A 19,379-nucleotide genomic window follows, 5' to 3' on the forward strand; every position below is an offset into this window, starting at 1 on the left:
AGGCGCGGGGGAGGCGGCGCGGAGCGGGGCCGCCCGCTGGGCCTGACGCGCGGCTTGCAGCATATCTGTATGCGCTGTGCAAAAAGGCGCCCGCGAGGAGGGGATGTAGCTCAGTGGTAGAGCGCATGCTTTGCATGTATGAGGCCCCGGGTTCAATCCCCGGCATCTCCAGGTGTTTTTGCCTCCGGGGAAAGGAAGGGTGAGCATCCTGCCGAGCCGGTTGTTTTGCTTTCTCTTACCCAGTTCCCCGAAAGAGCCGTGGTTTCAGTTTTGTAATTTGTTTTCCTTTTTTTCCTTCCCTCCCATAAGCACAGAGCAGTTTGCAAACTTCTGCTGCAATTCTTGCTAGAGAGAGGAGCCCAGCCAAGAGCTCACAGCACCCTCCTGCCTGCGGTTACTGCGAAAGGCTATGGCTCTGCAGCATTTACATTATACACGCACACCCCTACAACAGGGTATTTTCCTTCTTGCTCGAAAATGAAAGCTGATGTTTCATCAGGATTAGATATTTTGAACGCTTACTTGTCTCCTGGCCTGCAGCCCCTGAAGCGCACGGGGGCGGTGGGAGCAGCAGGTGCGGGCATCCAGCCTTTTCTGTGCTTGGGTCGCACCAGCTTCCTCCAGAACACGGGGACAGGAGGGTCACTGCCAACGCCTTCTCCTATTGCGGTGTTACGAGCAACAGCAAATTAACACAGCGTGAGCGCACGGTTTACCGAGGAGGAAAAAGATTGGGTGAAAGGGAAGGTAAACTCAAGCTGTGCATTTTCTTCTGGGACTACCAAAATTGCTTGCTGCAAAACGAGCAGATGGCGTGGTTAAAGCCTGCCCCGTTTCCTGAAAGCTGCTGCATTCCTAAAAGTGCTCCAGCCCACGAAATCCAGGGAGGCTCAGGAGCACCCGACTATACAAAACAGTACTGGCAAACCATGTGGCAGAGCAAAGGCACCAGGAGATCCGAGTGCTTGCAGCACCAAGCCAGGTACCAGGAGAGATCTGAAAAAAACCTATTGCAAGCAAGATCAATGGATACTCTGAACTCATGGCAAACTCCTAGAGAAGCAGGAAAAGCAATATTAGGGCTGTACTGGGTCTGGCTGGGCTGGAGTTAATTTCTTTATAGCAGCCCACATGCTGCTGTGTTTTGGATTTGTGACTAAAACAGTGTTGATAACGCACCGGTATTTTGGCTGTCACGGAGCAGTACTTGCACAGCATCAAGGCTTTCTCTTTTCCCACCCTCTGCTTCCCCCGTGAGTAGGTCAGGGGTGGACAAGAGGCTGGGAGGGGACACAACCAGGACAGCTGACCTGAGTTGGCCGAAGGGATAGTCCGTGCCGTACAATGTCATGCTCGGATACCAGCTGGTCGTCGTGTGGGAGGTGGGGAATGATCGCCCTTGCATCATTTGGATTTTTTCCTTCTTCTTCGTCTTCTTCCCTGCACTAATTAAACTATCTTTATCTCAACCCACGAGTTTTCTCACTTTTGCGCTTCCCGTCCTGCGGAGGGATAGGGAGTGAGCGAGCAGCTGTGCGCTGCTGAGCTGCTGGCCAGGGTCAACCCACCACCAGGACCAAAGGTTCAGTCTGCGTTTGGATCTGCAGTCACGCATGAGGAAGGGTCCGCAAACGTCTGAAATTCTGCTTATTGCAGCATCCCACATAGAAAACACCTCTCCCGTCCAAACCAAAGAACTATACGTATTTATTATAGTCCATACGACTAATATAGTCCAAAGAGAAACTTAAAAAAACAATCTGTAAAATACAATGGATAAAATTATCCAAACATTAATATTACAAAATACCAGCGCAACAGCTGGCAGGGCTTCTGAGAACACAGAGGGCTTCCCAGAAAACCAGAGTAACACCCAGTTTGCTTACAGAAAGGTATCGCTAACAGTTAGCAAGTCCATCTCTGTCATCAGATTTCCAAGGAAATCCAAGTTCCCGAAACACCTTGGAGAAAAGGAGTCCCCCAAGAACTAGTCAGGCACTTCACAGTGCTACCGGTGGCCACTTCTTGGCTAGATCATCATGCATAGCTTCAGGGATCCACTGACAATAGGCTGCGAGCAAATCTGGAACGAAAGAGAGGAGCGATTAGACGGCTGTGGGAATCGGGGACTGGAGTGGTTTTGCTGGTAAGAGAAGGTCCTGTGGCATCACCCTGCTCGCAGGCAGGCTGGGGAATGAAGAAGGCACCTCTCCTGCTGAGAGCAAGAACCAGCTTTCCGTCACTGGGACAGTGTTCAAGCTTGGACACCTGCATGCAGATACAGAAGTATCAGAAGTACGGGTGGAAGCCATCACCGCAATCCCGTTTGGAGGAATTTTAATATTTTTTTTTTTTAATCTTTGCTGCTGCTTCCATAAAAGAACCCCCATAGTCTGGTACCCTAATACTGAACAAAATCCATTTTACCTGGCAAAGAATTTTCCTGTATCCACTGACAGTACCATCACAGTCTAGTTTTTCAAAAGCCCAAACCAAACATTTTAACTGTGGTTAGAACTAAAGAAAAAAAAAATATCTTAAAATACAAAGAAATGTTGCTTTCTAAAGTACAGGAAACTCCAGTTCTTCACAAGAACCAAACACAGAGCATTACTGTTTCTGCTAAGAAAATATCAAGTGAACCCGTCCATTTTTTAAGTTATAATTCAAAATGCCAACTGTGCTTGGGGTACAACAAAGTCTGCGCTGATATGACTAATAATTAAGCAAGCAGGACACTTACATTTAGGATTTTTCTTCCATGCAGCCAGTAAAGCATTGCGATTATCACAATTTTCCGCAACTAGAGCCTGCAGGAGGGATTCTGTCCTGGGCTGAAGTCTAAATCGGTCCAAAATAAAATGGTGCAATAAAACAATGTTCATTAGCACAGTTTAGCAAGGTGTTACAGCATTCAGCTTACCTTTCTGAATTCATACTGTTTTTAAAAGGCTAAATATAGATGTAGAAATACATGACCTCTGGATACAGAGACATGGCGCTGGCTCAAGAAAGTTCACTAGAAGTAGTTTGTTCCCCCCTCAACTTTGTTGTTGTTAAAAGAAGTAGCAGGTTGCTCTCGCTGCTGACAGCACGAAGTTGCTACGCAGCTGCACAGCACACAGTACAGCAAAAAGGAATCCACAGGTCCCAGGCTGAACTGTGAACTGACTAAAAAAGGAAACACTTTGTAACTGTGGAACCCTCAGATAAAAGTGACTGATGTCACAGATGGTTAACAAAGTCTTTCAAAATCCTCACGTCTATCAACCCCATGAAAACTCACAGAAAACTCAGAGAAAGGTTATTTTGGTAAACAAGAGAGGACATCGGGGGGATAGCAAGGGAAGCAATAGCTGACAGTCCTTTTGAGGGTCACAGCTCTTTAAATGTAATCAAAACCACAAGAAAAACATGGTCTGTTGGAAATATGTTTTTGAAAAGAAATAAAGACGGTGGAATAGGCCAAACTGCAAAGAAAAGCAAGGAAAGTAATAGTGCTCACCTGACACTTTCTTACATGTGTGAGCCATTTATCTGTATGAAGCAGCCCGCAGAGGTCAGTGTGACCAGCGGGTTGCTGTGTGCTTCCGTACTGCCCGCACAATAGCCCCATTCTCTTGGGACGCAATTTTCCTTGGTAAGAAAACTCATTTTCCTCTCCCTGCAGCTACAGCCTAGGTCACGATCTAAAACACCCTTCCCTGCATCGAAATTTTTTTTTTTTTTTACATTTTTTTAAAGGAAGTTACCACGATCTAAAACACCCTTCCCCGCATCGAAATTTTTTTTTTACATTTTTTTAAAGGAAGTTAAAAGTGTTCGGTGGAGACGACAAACTGAAGTTTAACAACTTACTTGGACCATGTCTTCAGCATTATGAGAGGACTGGACAGCAGACACCGGCTGTAAGAACTCAGCTTCTCAATGACCTGGAAGATTTGTTATAACAAGTATATAATGAATGAGGTAAATTAATCGTTCTGTGGAGACAATCATCAATGAACTTGGACTGCTATAGATTTCCATCCCATATCCTCTATTACCATCTCTCTCCCAGCCATGTCTCGTCCTGACCGGCTTGCTAGATGACTTGTGTCTCAGAATGGACAAAGACATGAGCTATAGCTTTTCTCCCTTGCAAAAACAGGACTTAAATTTGGGAGTGTCTTTCACCCAAATGCTGATTTTCATGCCATTTTGTATTTTAAAGATTTCTTCCCCACCCCACCAACCGCAGCAAACTCTTCCAGCCACCAGCAAGTTATGAGGAATGGGCACACACACAAAGAAAGAAGCCACGAGGCTCATCTCCTCCAGAAACTGGGCTAAAAACTTACTGCTAATGTCAAGGAAGTAACGCAGCTGACACACCCTCACCTTTCCTTCAAGCAGGAACCTGGCAAAGTATTTGTAGCGATCAATACCTTCTGGGTAATCAACTTCCACAGCAGGGAGCTGCCAGCTAACTCGATCTGGAAAGGAAGATCACACCGAGTCTCCTAAATGCTCGAAGAGGAGGGTAAATTTTCAGGGAAGATGTGACAACACAGGTGCTAACAGAAATGGAGAGGATACTGCCACCACCCAGCCAGCCTTGCTCCTTAACAGGCATAAAATGGCCACACCAATGGGAAGACGCTGATATTTAAATGCTACGAATCCCACGGAGCTACCACTGCTAAGCTCTATTAACAGCCCAAGCCGAGCTTCACCTTTTGGGTCTGCTGACAGTCTTGTTAAAAGCAGCGCTGCAGTAACTGTAGAGCAGCTCTTGGGACAAAACTACCGAGTGACACTTTTCAAGACACTTACAAAAGACACTTGGCCTGTGACATCGAATTCGGCCTGTTTCGGGGCAGTAAGATGGAGGAGGATTTTCCAGAGGCTTCCGGAAGTGGCAGTATGGCGGCAACAGGGCAGGAATCCACTCGGGTTCGACTGCGGACACACCTTAGGAAGGGAAAACACACACCGGAATGCAGGCTTGCTGCCAGGAGCTGCGCTCGCTAGCAGTCCCATGAGTAAAGCACATGGTCGGGATCTCACCTCCACAGATTTACTTGTATCTCATTTTTCAAGTCAACTGTACAGAATTACATTCTTCTGTTTGGAGACCAGCAATAGGTTAAGTATTGCTGAGAGGACTGGCGCAGAGCAGCTATTTCGGAAGCTGAGCTTTGCTCCAGCCCATTCTGCTAGAGGAAGACTAAACCAGGCCAATTTTTCCCTGTGGTCCAGATCTAGAAAGTATAAGGATCCAAACCTCACGAGGCACAACCACTCTGTAAGGAGAGCACTCGCTCACCGCAGCAAGGGAAACATTCTGCTAAGGCATTTCTGAATTCCCCACCATACCTGCAGAACAAGTAGGGACCGCAGCAGTCTCACCTTTCATATACAGTTTTGTGGTCTCAACAATTTCTTGATACACCACAAACTCTGGGAGTTGTTTGAAGAGGACTGAGCTTGGATGGATGAACACTGGGTCGTCCAGAAGAGCAGTCTTTAAGAAAGCACAGAGGATGGAAGCAGAGTAAGACGAGTTACTGGCAATCCAATTTCTTGATTGCACCTAATTGCAGTCTCTCTCAGATGTACATTTATATGGTTTCCTTAAGTGACGGAGGTTTTTAATAACCCCGTAACTTTCTGCTTCACCTTCTCTGGAGACATCAAGCACTTTGCAAGATAGACTAATGCTACTTCTTAGCTCTCTTAAAACAATTCCTACATGAGGATTGGGAAATTGCAACACTGGAAACTTAAATTCTATGGAGAGAAGCTGTAAAAAGCCAGCACACGCAGCCCCAACGCTGTATCCAGCCAGAAGCCCAGGCTTTGCACAGGAGTGTCTTCCTGCCACACAGGGAAGAGGAGTTTGGTCAAATCAAGCCGTTTACTTACCTTGTAGGCATTTTTCCACTTGTCATCCAGAAGCTCTTCTGCCTGAACCCTTCGGGCAACGTGATCCCCCAGCCCTGCCAGCACTATCTGTCTCAAGTAAGTTGCTTGAGTTTCTGTTGGGGGCTTCATCTTTGGATCAACATAGAGGCCAGCATCAGTGCAGACTGAGTTCACTGCAGGGAAAAAAAGGTGAATTAAGATTCAGTAGAAAAAAAAAGGTTGCAACAAACAGTCCAGTTGACTTGTCACCCCCCCAAAAGAGAATAAACATGGCAATTCCTCTCAAAACCCTCTCACCTGCTGTTGTCAGCTGCCCCCTCAAGCGCCTGATTTCCAGCATGGCTTTGTATCGGAGCCCATTTTCTTCACAGAATTTACGGGTACACCCGGCATATTCACAGGCCCCCACTGCTCCTGGAAGTGAACAGTCAGGTGGAGAAAACGACTTGGCTGATCAGTTCTCCTAATTAAGCCAACTGTGGGACAGTACTGTCATGGTCGACACATGCATGTCACAGCTCCCGCTCATCGTTAGCCTGGGACACTGGCAGGCTGCCCCGAGAACAGCCCAGAAAATACACTGCGGGACTTAGTCCAACAGCACAAGGATGCCTTTGGTTGTATAAAGGTGAGAGCTCAGGGTGACGGGGAGGAGAACAGAATGGAAGTTAACAGTACAGGGAAATCACTGTCTGCAATACCTAACATCACCATGAGGTCTCCTAGCTTTTGCATCGGCCCCTGCCCAGCCCAGATCCTTTGCATCTGTAAAAGCCTTGCTTTCTTTCCCCTCAGTTTCGCCGTCTCTTCCTCACTTACTGCTGGCCTAAAAGAAACATAAAACAGCATAAATGAGTATTGTGCAGAGGGGCCTCAATGTAAGAGAGGCATCAGCTGTGACGAGGTGATGCATCCTGTAAATAGGATGTCAGGCTCACTCACTCACCTGTCAAACTCTTCAAAAAGCTCCCGGACGGTCATGGCAGACACTATGGTAATGGTGTATGGCAGGCAGTCGTGCTGCCTGCTTAATGCCAACATCTTTGCATAGCGGGGGGCTACGGGAAAAGTGGCCATTATTCTGCCCAGGGGACTAATAGGGCAACTCAGCTTTGCTGCCAGCTGCTGCTTCAGCCTGGGGGAGGAAGAGAAGAGTCATGTAATGAAGTAACTTCTGCATTAGAACAAGTTTGTGTTTCTGGTTTTGGCAGCCCAATTAATTTGGTGTGTTTTCTCAGATTTCCTTATGTGCTGGTCCCAAAGGCTGGGGGAAAGATTCCTCTTCCTCATGCGGTTCCCACCTGCCCTGCATGGCACACTCCTAGCACAGCCTTTCCCTGCCCAAACACAGGGCCAGTAAAACAAACACAGGTGAAGCAGAGACTGCTAAAATGATGCCAGTCTCTGTACAAAAGCACACCCTCAGATGCGAGGGCTGAGATGGAAAAGCAGACGGGAGGACAGCAGCGTCCACTGCCTCAATAACTGCTGCCGAGAGGAAATTTGTGGGGGACCACAGACATTACCTTCCCGTCATAGGGGGTTCCTTCAAGGCACCCAGGGCTATCAGCAACTCCTCAGCTGCTGCAAGTGCTTCTGTTGGAGGTGGTGTTGGGAACGGGAAGTTGATTACCTACGGCACCAAGAGAAAATGCCTCTCAGTACATCGACACGGCTCCCACTTAAAAACAGAGTCTGAACGCAGTAAGAAGTCCTGGAACGGAGTGAAATCCTCCCCTCTGGTTACATATACCAAAGAAAAACATTTAGGATGTTTGCCAGGAGCGAGAGGAAAGGACATATAATGGGAGGAAACGCTTAGAACAAAAACATTAGGAAACAGTATTACCAGCGTCACCCTTAGCTGCCACTGACTCCAGCCACCGCCTAGAGCAGGCTGCTTTAAGCTCTAACTCTTAGTATTGTGCTTTCTGCAAGTGCTCAGGTATCTCCAAAACACAACCCCTGTCTGGGCAGGGTTTTTTTCACTACTAAGAATATAAGAAAGCTCTTATTACCTGAACAAACATGTCTGTTAAGGCCTGGTGGAATTCATAGCAGCTTCTGCAATTTGCAGAACCAAAACCAAGTCCCAGGATCCTGATTTCTAACACAAGGCACAGCAATGACGATAAAAGACGTTTGTGTTTGTTTCTGGCTCCTAGGGGCAACCACTTTAATGAGCGTTGTAGTACAAAGCCGATTTACACCTCACCTTTTCTATATTTAATGCCTTCATTTGCAGAATCAAGTCTTCTACCGGTCGCTTTGTTATTTCTGGAGCAGAAAATTTCTCAAAGTCCATGAAGACTGCTGAAGAGTATAACCTAGTGGACCAGAAGTGCTGCTTAGAGACTTAAAAGAAATCTTAACTCAAAAGATATGCATGAAAAATTGGCACAGGATTTAAAAAAAGGCAGTTGTGGGTATTATTTACATAACCATGTAATTATTTACATGGTTGGGGCATACCGCCTTATTCACAAAACGTTGACTTGACTTGGAGTGGAATCCCTGCTAATCGAGCCACCAAAATAAGGGTTTTCAGCAAGAGAAAGACCCCCGAGAAGCCAAACTGTCAAACCAACATCACCAGTGACAGTTCACGTTTGGCTTCACCTCTCCTATTTTAATGAAGGGCAGATGAGGGAAGCTGTCAAATTCACACTGACACTCGTTGGGCTTTTTGTTTCTCCTAGCCCTCTCCACGGCAGGTAGCTAACCTGTAACAGTGCCCTGGTTCCGTCCGGCCAGCCCGACCTGCCCGCTGGTTAGCTGAAGCTTGAGATATCCAGGTGACTCTGAAAGATGAAACCCCGGTAATTTTGTCGTAGAAACGTTTCTTGACCTTTCCACAGTCAACCACGTATTTGATGCCCGGGATGGTAAGCGATGTTTCAGCCACATTGGTGGCTACAACACACAGTCTCGTGCCAGGAGGAGGAGCCCTGAATACCTACAAGAAACAGATGGGCACGTGAAATGCATTGCCAACAACAGAAAAAAGACAGGCAGTCAACTTGGATGGGTTGCAAAGGGATGACAACGCATATGGCATTGCAGGTGAAACCCAAGAGTGAGACCAAAGACTTAACTCTTTGACTCCAGCTCTGGAGCTCTCTATCCAGCTCAGTTAATCCCTCAGAAACATCCACAGGGGCTCCAGGCGGAGCAGACACCAGTGTCGAGTCGTATCTAGACATACCGCTGCCACCTCCGAAGCCCAAGAGGGACGCAAGAATTTGTAACAACTGCTTCTTGGCAGTGGGATCCTGACGTGCCTCGTGGCCATGACTAAATTTGACACGCTGCAGGACTGTCGCTTTTCACCTCTCCCAACTTGCTGAACTGGCACATTAGGGAGATCCCAGCCCAAGCAAGGCCTGCTCCGATCCCATCCCAACTTGCCCATTGGGCCATTCAAACCTGCCCACTGATGGATAGTTCAAGATGGAAATTTTAACTCACAAAGCACATGTGACTTTAGACAACGATGACACGTATCTGTAAGGATTATTTACTCATTGTGACAATAAATCCTTTACCTTTGCTTGTTTCTCTGGTGCTAGTAAAGAATAGAGCGGGAGCACATAGAGTGGAAGGGACGAATCAGATTTCTCATCTGTGAAGAAACAAAACAATATTCTTAAATACACGGTAAGGCAACTTCCAGGCTTAGCCCCAACAATGTCTTCAGAAACACCACTTCATTTAAAACCAGCAAAGTATTTGGTACAAAGCTGAAGCCAGAAAATCTTAATAGCTTTTCCATGACGCAGGTCTGATGCGCTACCACACCAGTTTAGCAAAGGACAACTAGCTTATGTCACACGCTTCACAGGTGACAGGAGATACGGAATTTTTATTTCCTAAGTGCCAAACCTTCTTCTGAGTCTCCATCTCCTAAATCAAGGTCGATATCAGACCCTGCAATATCATCATCAGTTTCAGCATCTCCGTCTTCATCTCCTTCATCCACTGGCACAACAGAGTAATTGTCCAGATCAATTTTGGGGAGTGCCTGAGAAAAACAGGAAAGACAACCACAGAGCATTAAGGGAGGACCCAAACAGCACTTTTTATTGCTTTGAAAGCAAAGTTGAGCACTTACTCCAAACATTTGTTGACCTGAAGGTGACAGATGGATTGAGAGATTTCAGTTGTATTTCAAGGCTGAGGTTCAGCATTTGGTAACTGTGAGAGTCGGGGGGGATAACCTAAGTATTTTAAACATTATTTTGTGACAAGCCAAGCTTCTTCACTTGGAGGATAGCGGTAAAAGGTAAAATTTCTTTAATTCAGGCCCCTTCAGCTACCAGGATCCAATGTCAGCAGACAGCATATAAATAACATCAAGATCTCCTGCTAACAAAGCGCATGTAGGATTTGGGCGGAAGCGAAATGCTACCCTTTTGTCACAGATGCATCTGTCCCACTTGGGGTAACAAACGGTGAGATGAGGAGCAGCCCCGGAGCCAGCGAGTCTGGAACTCCTTCCATTAAAGTTTTAATGGTCAGTACTCGGCCAAAATCAATCTCCTGCCCATAATATCCAGGGACACATTTTAGCACTCTGCTGTTCATAATGCAGCAGTTACCAGTGTAGGTAGTATTACTGGATTTCCTGAAGTGGACATACGTAGGCTACAAAGCTTCATGCAAATCTAAAACAGCCGGGTGAGAAACACAGCTACACAGGAGTGCTGTTTTGCAGGGAGGTACCTGCTCCTTCCTGTCTCTTGGAGGAATTCTAGCCATCACACATTACCATAACTTTCTTCCGCTTCCTCGATTTCCTAAATTTTCTGATTTCTTCCACTGATTCTTCTTTGTCATCATCTCCTCCTACAAAAACAGCCAGTGGAATTACTGTTAGCAGAGCACGCTTTCCTCTCGGAAAAGGTAGTGGGGAGAGTCTGGTCCAACTCCCATCTTTTTGGGGATTCAAAAAGTGTCACAGTACGAAAGAAGCAAATAGTCACGTTGAAGGCAGAGGGGACAGGGATGACACACAAGTGTAACGTTACAATTCCATTTAGGAACCATACAGAGGATCGACAGCAGCACACACAGCAACTGTATGCCTTGAGGTTTAGGAGACGATTAGCTGAGCTCTATTAGAATTTGACTTTCTAAAGTCATCTTGGGAAATTCCACGATCCTGAAAATAAACAGTCTCCAACGAGCAGCAGCATTTCCACTTTAATTCACAACCAACAGAGTAAGTGAAGAAATGCAGTGGATTCTGGGGAACTGGAAGGCATCATGCACATAAACCTTTTCCCCAAACTCACAAACAGCACAAACTTAACAATCAGTCATCAAAATCATCCACAATGAGCCCTTTCCCCAACCCTTGTTTTTTGTTTTTTTTAAATAAAAGCTCTTATTTTTAGGTGCAAAGCAAGCTCACTTCTCAGTGGGATAAATTCAAAGTTTAGCAGTCCTTTATTCCATAGCATTACCTGCAGTATTGGTTTTTTGGAACGGAAAGGCTTTCCTTAGCCGCCTACAGAGAGAGTGAACTTCTGCCTGGCCTGTTAAAAACACCAAAATCCCACCTGCAAGAGAAGATATCACTCTCAACCTCAGCATAGGTATTTCACCTTGGAAAGCTTCAGATGTCATTCTTGATAAAAGACAGGTTGAATATACTGTGAAGTAACACGGAGGAACAGGGTGTTTGACTGCATCTGTCTTCTACTACTCCCTGAAGAAGCATGCTAATGCTACAATTTAACTGAAGGGTAATTTTCACAAGAAAAACCTTCTAAGGAAAAGCACACAATACATCACTGCGGTCCCATGTTTAACTTACAAAATAAAAACAACAAAACAACCCAGAAAACTTTAGACATGTTAAGTGTAAAAGAATTTGAGAGGTTCTTGGCAGTGACCTTACCCAAGGGCAACATTCGATGGATTTTGCAGACCTTCCTGAAGCACTCCCCACTGTAGTCATCCAGGGGGGTTTTCTTGTTAAAATGAACGGTTACAGGGAATTGCCTTGCATCTACCTGGAGAGGAAATACAAAACAGGGTTTGTTTGCTGTCGTAACTCCAGCACAATCATTGCAGCTTTCACGGGAGGACTAGAAAAGCTCACCCTGTATTTCTGTTCAGCTCTTGTTTTTGGTAACCTACGAAACACTGGACCCACAGAAGTTATCAGTGTTGTCTATCCTGAACACCACAAAACCAAGCTAGAAACCAAAACTTTTCTCTCTTTCAGATCATCAGCTCGGATTGAGGCTTTCTACTTCTCCCAAACTGTAACTTCCCATCTTTCAAAATAATCAGATTCTGCCAGGGCAGTTTCCTGATAAAAGCGGAAAGAAAAATACCAAGTCCTAAAAGAAAAAACAGTCTAAACAAAATAACTATTTTAAAATTGATATCTGAAAGATTTCAGCACCAACTGGGAAGATTAGAGTGCCCCTATTTTTTAATTCATTTTATAAAGGAAGCCCTCCCTGTATTTTAGCCGTTACATCTGATGCAGATCCCAGTGAGGAGAACGATACCTGAATAACAGGAGGCGTAACAGAAAACAGCCTATTGTTATCGGTGAAATCTTCAACGCGAAGGGTGGCCGACATGACGATCAGCTTCAGCGGCAGCCCTTTCTGCAGGGACACAAACATGTTATTCTGTGCCTAAAAGCATATGGCAGTTAAGCTACACACAAACCCGGAGCTATTAGCAGGACTGGATACAAGTCTCTGCACCAAAGCTCTCAAAATCTAAGACAACAGAAGCACCGTGTCAAGTGACAGAAGATACACACCGCTTCAAACGCAACGCGTCTTAAAATACACAGAAATCCACGCTGGCGATCCCGATGCCGGCAGTGACCTGCCTCTAAACCACTGCATTCTCTCTCCAGCTCTCTGACATCCGTAATTAAAACGGAAACAGATGCCAAGCACTGCCCTGCAGCCCACCAGCCCCCAGCACCAGTCAAGACCAAACACTTCGGGATGTCAGCCCCAAAACGTCTCCTCCTAAGCACTGCTGTTGGCGGCTTATTGCAGTGCAACAGTAAGCACCTTGCTTTCTTAGCATCTGCTAATTTTAATTATTTACATGTGTCTCGTGGCACTGGAAGTCTAAAATTAGTTGGATATTGACTGAAAAATTATCTGTTGGTACCGATATGTACTATTTTACCCCCTTTTTTAAGGCTCTGTGCTTCTTCGATCATACAGAAAGATAAACACATTATCTGAGCGTTATTCCATGGTTTCCGTCAGATTTCCATCGACTTCCACATCAGAGAGTCCCTCCTCACACAGAGCCTCTTCATGTCTAACATCCCCCTCCCCAGCACACCTGCAGCTAGTACAGAAATACCGCTTCTCTTACCTTTTCACGAAGAGGTACGATGCGAGACAAGAGGCCTATCAAGATATCTGTGTACATACTCCTTTCGTGGGCTTCATCAATAATAATGACTTTGTACTTGGAAAGCAGAAAGTCCTGAGAAGAGAGATCGATTTCACCACGTGAAACCTCACCCAAGGCCATCTTTAAGTCAAGACTACCTACGGCTACACAAACACTGACCCTGCCATCCTCATGGCTGTAGTCTCTCCCACATATCTGAGCAGAGTTTAACGCATTTACCTTACATGAAGCAGCCTAGCTCCCGAGACTCTCTTCCTCACTCTCATTTTACACAGCAAGACAACCTAACGTTTAGGGACTTGGGCAGGAATGTAAAGGGTTGAGACGAAATATGTCTCCAGTGTTGTAAGGGATTTTGCTTTGAAAGGTTGGCAACAAATCCACGCAAAGCAACTGGCCTCTCTTCCTAGCTATATGAAATACTTTCCTTTTTATAACACTGAGGACAGCAACCTACCTTCTGAATTTCTTTCAGCAGCACACCATCCGTCATGAATTTGATTTGTGTTTCATCTGTAACATTGCCTTCATATCGGATTTGATATGAAACCACTCTGAGGAAATACCAGGACAGCCACAAGAAAAAGCATTGGGAGAAACAAAAATTTCACGTTCAGACCAGGAGGCAGCCTTCAGCCTAACTAAATGAAGACTTGATGTCAAGACAAGACAAAAAGCACACCATCGGCTCCCCAGAGCCTAGCACACACAAAATGCTAGAAGCTGGGATATACAGCAATGTCACTTTGAATTATTTCACTGTTATGGGACGCTTTGTCATATGGAGACAAACTAGGACCACTTCCCACCCACCATCTCCACAAAGCTCTCTCTAAAAAGTAACTTACAACCATTAGCAGCAACAAATCTGCATTTTTTTTTTATAGACAACCCACAGAGGAGTTTATAAGTAACTTTCCCACAGTTCTTCGCCAAAGACTGAACAAGCAACGTGCAAGTCTCGATTTCAGTCTATCGCATACACAGAGCATCTCAGCGTTATCTTCCTAGCAAGGTCTCAGCTTTTTTTCTCCTCACCTGTGTGACAAGTTCATTTCCTTAGCGACCCGCTGGGACATGGACACTGCAGCCACACGCCGAGGCTCGGTGATCCCAATAGTACCGTTTGAACTAAAAGGGTGAAGGAAAGAGAAGGAGGGGTTGTTTGGCTGCTTGTTTTAAAGAGAGAAAGACTTGACAACAACAGGATTTCTGCACAATGGTTCCCCATTAAGCAGCATCACTCACCCAGTATCACTTTTAGTTATAGTTAGAAGAAAAAGACAGAAAGGAAGCTTTGAGATTACCCTTCTACTGCACGGGTATTGATCTGAAGATGCATGTATCGCAGGAATTTTTTTCTCCAAACCTTGTCTCCGCAATTCCAGCTCACTGAACTCCAGTCCCCCTGGACACGCCTCCCGCAACAGGGTCCATTTCAGAAGAAACTCAGGCTGGGGCAGCAGCAGCACAGAAGCTGGATGCACCTTGATGCAGCTCGCAAGAAGCATCTTATGAGGTGCCCAAGCTTATAAATGTTACCAACAGCGCCAGACAAGCCACAGCTATTTTCAAAGATGTTCTTAAGAAATATGCACATTTTCTTGCAAAGGCAGAAACAAACCTCTGCTTACAGAGGTTAAACTATGCGAGATGGGCAGGCAATAAAGCCCCTCTGTGAAAAACAAGCCGGTGACTTTGGAGAAAACTTTTACCTTAGAGGTTTCAAAAGATTGCTTATGTGGAAAGACTTTTGCACGTCAGCCTTATTCCCTTCAGATTTTTTCAAAGCCCGTTCAACATGGGCACTACCACTGCACAGAGAAGACCAGGCTCAGTTCAGCCGTATCAGAAGAAGCAAAACAAAATCAGAAGTGACTGAGCTCAGCATGAGTTCTTCTAATTATACATGCTGCAAATAAAAGAAGACTCATACCTGGCATAGCCAGCTTCATAAAGAAACTGAGGTACTTGTGTGGTTTTACCGCTTCCCGTCTCTCCACATATGATGACAATGGGATTCTCACTAATGGCTTCCATGATTACTTGCTCTTCGGCAAGGATTGGAAGCTTTAGTCTTGCTTCCTAAATAATATAAAAACACGTATTTTAGTTGCACTGTTTTGTCTCTCGCTCCCTTTTTGTTTTCCCCAGGATTGAAAACCATTACCTTCCTCAGATTCTAAAACCCACAAAAAGGAATTCTGCAAGCTTTGTGGCTTGAAAGGCTCTAAACCAGCTAATGTCACACCAGCACGTCCAAGAACTAGTCATCAGAACAGCTTCCCAGAAAGCAGCTGGCAAGCCCTGCACTTTCATTTGTGAAACTTCAGAGTCCCTCGAGTTTATTAATATAGCACTTCAAGCAAAAACTCATTTCACAACTCTGTCTCGTCTGCTCAGACGCACGCAGAGCTTTTCCCATTTCTACAGAACGCCCGACCTACAGCAAATGGCATGAAACTACCCTGCCTAAGATACAGCATAATGGAGAGCTACAAGTGACTTCACAAGATTTTCCAACGAAGAACGATAAAGGACTGCTAATAGTCTGTATTTAAAACTAGAGACAAATGCTTACATCCTAAAACAAAACTAGTTTTCCTTCTGCTAGATTAGACAGGCTTAAAGCTCAGAAAGGTACACGTACAACTTGCCAGACCAAGGACCCCAAGAGCACACTGCTGCACGCAGTATTAGCTAGAGACACAAGATAATGCTACAGTGTCTGCAGTGACCTAATCTGATGGAAGACACCATCATCTCCAACCCTTAATAAGCACTCTGCTGTTCACAGAGCCTCACCTGAATCTCAGGAGACCTGTCCACTGGAATGAAAACCGCAGGCTTGCAAGACGGTTTGTTGGAGGCTGTCTGGCAAACCGGCGCGCTAGGACCAGCCGGCTGCTGGTCAGCCACTGCCGCCTTCACGCCTTCCTCTGGCTTTTCAGCGGAGTTCAAGTCACTGGCTGAAGACTTTTCAATTTCTTGTTTCTGCTCTTCCTTCTCCTCCTCAGAGCTACTGGGTTCTTCCTCAGGTTCCGATTCTGAATTCGAGCTGTGTCTTCTCTTGTTTGCACCGCTGATGCTCCTGATCTTTTCAGGTACAGCAGTCCCTGGCTCCTGTATCATCCTAGAACAAAACATCAACATGTGAACTACGTTTCGGCCAATGTTCTCCAGGACCTCAAGCCAGACACGTCTTCCACACAAACCAGAAAAGTCATAGAATCATAGAATTCTATAGAATTCTAATTCATAAAACCAGAAAAGTCACGTCATCAAAAGCCACTGCCTGAGCCTGAACCCAGGTTTTACTCAAATAGGGAAAACTTCTACACCTTGGGTGTAGTGCAGCGCCAGAAGAGGTTACCCAGGGAGGTTGACCCAGTTCTCCAAGGATCTCCATTCCTGGAGGCTTTCACAACTCTGCCAGGTAAAGCCTCGGCTGACCCTATTGCTGGATTCATATCTAAGCACGCTCTACTCTGATATTTATTCATTTCTTTAGAAGACATCTTTGTAGTTTAATTTATTTCAGCTTCTGCTAAATGCAGCTCTTGATAAATCCAGTAACTAAGGACTGCATCAGTCGATGTTTTCCAATACAACAAAAAAGTAAATGTTTATCCACCAATTATGTAGTTTAGCATAATTTATAAGAGTATGCAGATATAATCGTCACCCACCTCATCCCTTACAACAGGGATGACCAAGTTATTTTCACTAACATCCTCTCAAGAGGATGTCAGTTAAACAAGAAAATAACTACCATATTATCAGATAAAAACAGAAAATTATTTAAAATAATCCATTCTGAAGAACCTGTACACAGTAAGAAGGAAAAAAAAAAAAAAAATCAAGCACAAAAAAGCTACGAAGGTTGCCAAGTTTTCAACCACCGCGATAAACCAGAACGGTTCTTTCCAAAGAACGCTTTACCTTTTAGTCTGATACATGCGCTCCCCAATACCCAGTTTGGAAGTAGTGTACAGAAGTTTCATTTCTGCCTCAGAAGCTTGGACCTCATTCAGCTTGCTCAGCAACTCAGCTCGCTATTTGGGAAAAACAACCAAAATCAGTGCTTATTTTCACCAGGAAATAATTTCATTTCAAGATTTGCACTTGGGTTTTAAAGGGCGTGCTCTGGCAAGTCTCGCTGTGAAGTTGTAAAGACGTTCCTGCTGCCACACGGTCAGTCCTCCCCAATGAGGATTTCAGCCCTGCGCTAGAGCAAAAATAGAAGAAGTGTGGACTTGACCCTTCATCGCTGCAATGAAAAGCTCAGCTGCACCCTTCAAACAACAGTGAAGAAAATGGATTTGAACTAAAATGCTGGAGTGAGGACTGGAGCAATGGAAGCCTCCCTTCAACTCCCTGACGTGGGACACAGCGCTGGCAGGTCAGACAGCAGCAGTTTTAAACTACCTCCAAAAACAGAGTTCGTTTGTCAAAACCATTATTCAGACACTAAAACGAACATGAATTTTGGCCTGGAAAGCTTTTACAAAGCCAGAAAAGCTGTATTTGCATACAGAAAATATGCAAGAGCTGGAAATAAGTATTTCAGAAGCACCGGCAGCAGCAGAGTTAGGGGTGCATCGAGCTTGGCATTTTGCAGCAGGACGAAGCTTCTGATACAATCTGTGAGAATGCTTTTAAAATATAATGTCATTTACTCTGCCAGGGATGTACTTCACAACATGCACCTATTCGGTCAGGGTCAAAGACAGAACGGGAACCAGGACGCAGAAACGAGGCGTTCCTGCAACGCCTGATCCATTGAGGGCAGGGAATGCTTTTCCCCGCTAGACTTACACTCAAGAGTGCGTGGGTGGTGGCATGCTTTTGCCAAAACACCCAGCAAAGGGATGGCTAACGCTGTCGCAACACAAACTCTTAAACTTCAGCATCTGCACGTCCTTGAGACGCCCCGGACAGTTCACAGCCCGACAGCGCTCGCTGGCGCTGCAGAGCCGTCGCCCCACCTCTGGTTTTTCACACCAGCAATGCAATCCCGTCACGTATCGGGGACTGCCAGAGTCACAGCGCAAGGGAAACCTCTGCAGACACTTGCTCACATCAACCTGTTCCACATGCTGATACTAAGCTAGCTTTATCATTTTAACAGAAGTCACAAAGCTGGAGTTACCAGCAAGCAGCAACGTACCTGTTTTTTCTTCTCCTTCTGCTCTAAAACTTTCTGCAGGTTTTTCTTCTGTTTCTTGCTTAGGGGTTTCTTCTGTTGTTGCACAACACGGGCTACTTTTTTCTTCTTTGCTTTTTTTGCTGGCAGGACCAGGGCATTACTTCCACCAATTCCCTTCAGCGTTGCTTCATCTGAAAGAGTTTGTTTGATTATTCACCTGTGCCAGGCGGATTATTTTCAGCACACGGCTTAACAGCCTTATCGCAAACCATACTAGATTTAGCCGTTTTAGACAAACACAACCCCCCCGCCAAAAAAAAATCCCACATCATCAGCAAGAGCAAAAGACCATGAACCCGGGCACTCGATATCCCTGTGCTTATTATAGCCGCGAGGGCAACCTTCCCTGACTTATGTAAAAAAGCCATGAAATTTTTGCTTTTTTTTAATTTAATTCCCCCAGGGTCGGGGGGCAGCGGAGCAGGCCAGGACACAGCCTGCCTCGGGGGGGACCCCGCAGCCTCCTGCCTCTCCCAGACTAAAGTAGTTTTTAATACTAAAAATCCATTTCTCTAAAGTTTGAATAATAAAAATAGTATAATAAACGTCTTTTTTTAAAAGTAACATTTGAGAATGCAAATGTTAAACATCTTTTTAATAATTGCTTTAATAAAGCATTGCTTAACTGCAGCAATTGCTTTAACGGAGCTATTAACGCAAAGCCGGCAAGATACTTTTAAATAGCAATTTCAACGCTTCCAATGAAAGTACAAGAGGAACAGAGCGAAGACACGACAACAACTCTAATCGCAGCAACCCTACGGTCACTTTAGCAACGTTAACCACCCAAGTTCGCCATAACGAACATAACGCCCAGGGAGAGGAGAACCGGGCCGGGGCCCGCCGCACCTCCCAG

At 45.4% G+C, this 19,379-nt stretch overlaps 1 protein-coding gene and 1 non-coding gene across 2 annotated transcripts; one reads left to right on the top strand and one right to left on the bottom strand.

Annotated features, from left to right (window-relative positions):
* Positions 1-99: 99 nt before the first annotated feature.
* Positions 100-171, top strand: TRNAA-UGC. Its single transcript has one exon. It is a non-coding gene; the product is annotated as a tRNA-Ala (tRNA).
* Positions 172-1,682: 1,511 nt separating this feature from the next.
* Positions 1,683-18,658, bottom strand: DHX37 (DEAH-box helicase 37; the record flags this gene model as incomplete). The annotated part of the gene is made up of 26 exons (XM_019473277.1): positions 1,683-2,083; positions 2,744-2,841; positions 3,859-3,932; positions 4,381-4,475; positions 4,816-4,953; positions 5,392-5,506; positions 5,908-6,080; positions 6,205-6,321; positions 6,609-6,733; positions 6,854-7,042; positions 7,434-7,540; positions 8,123-8,234; positions 8,631-8,863; positions 9,453-9,529; positions 9,790-9,928; positions 10,676-10,752; positions 11,373-11,468; positions 11,810-11,924; positions 12,432-12,533; positions 13,273-13,386; positions 13,772-13,868; positions 14,353-14,445; positions 15,251-15,399; positions 16,120-16,447; positions 17,257-17,369; positions 18,485-18,658. Coding segments are annotated over 26 exons (3,333 nt in total), but the record flags the coding sequence as incomplete, so codon positions are not given.
* Positions 18,659-19,379: the final 721 nt, after the last annotated feature.

This window comes from Aptenodytes forsteri, unplaced genomic scaffold (genome assembly GCF_000699145.1).
Source record: "Aptenodytes forsteri isolate BGI_AS27 unplaced genomic scaffold, ASM69914v1 Scaffold118, whole genome shotgun sequence".
NCBI classification, from domain to species: domain Eukaryota; kingdom Metazoa; phylum Chordata; class Aves; order Sphenisciformes; family Spheniscidae; genus Aptenodytes; species Aptenodytes forsteri.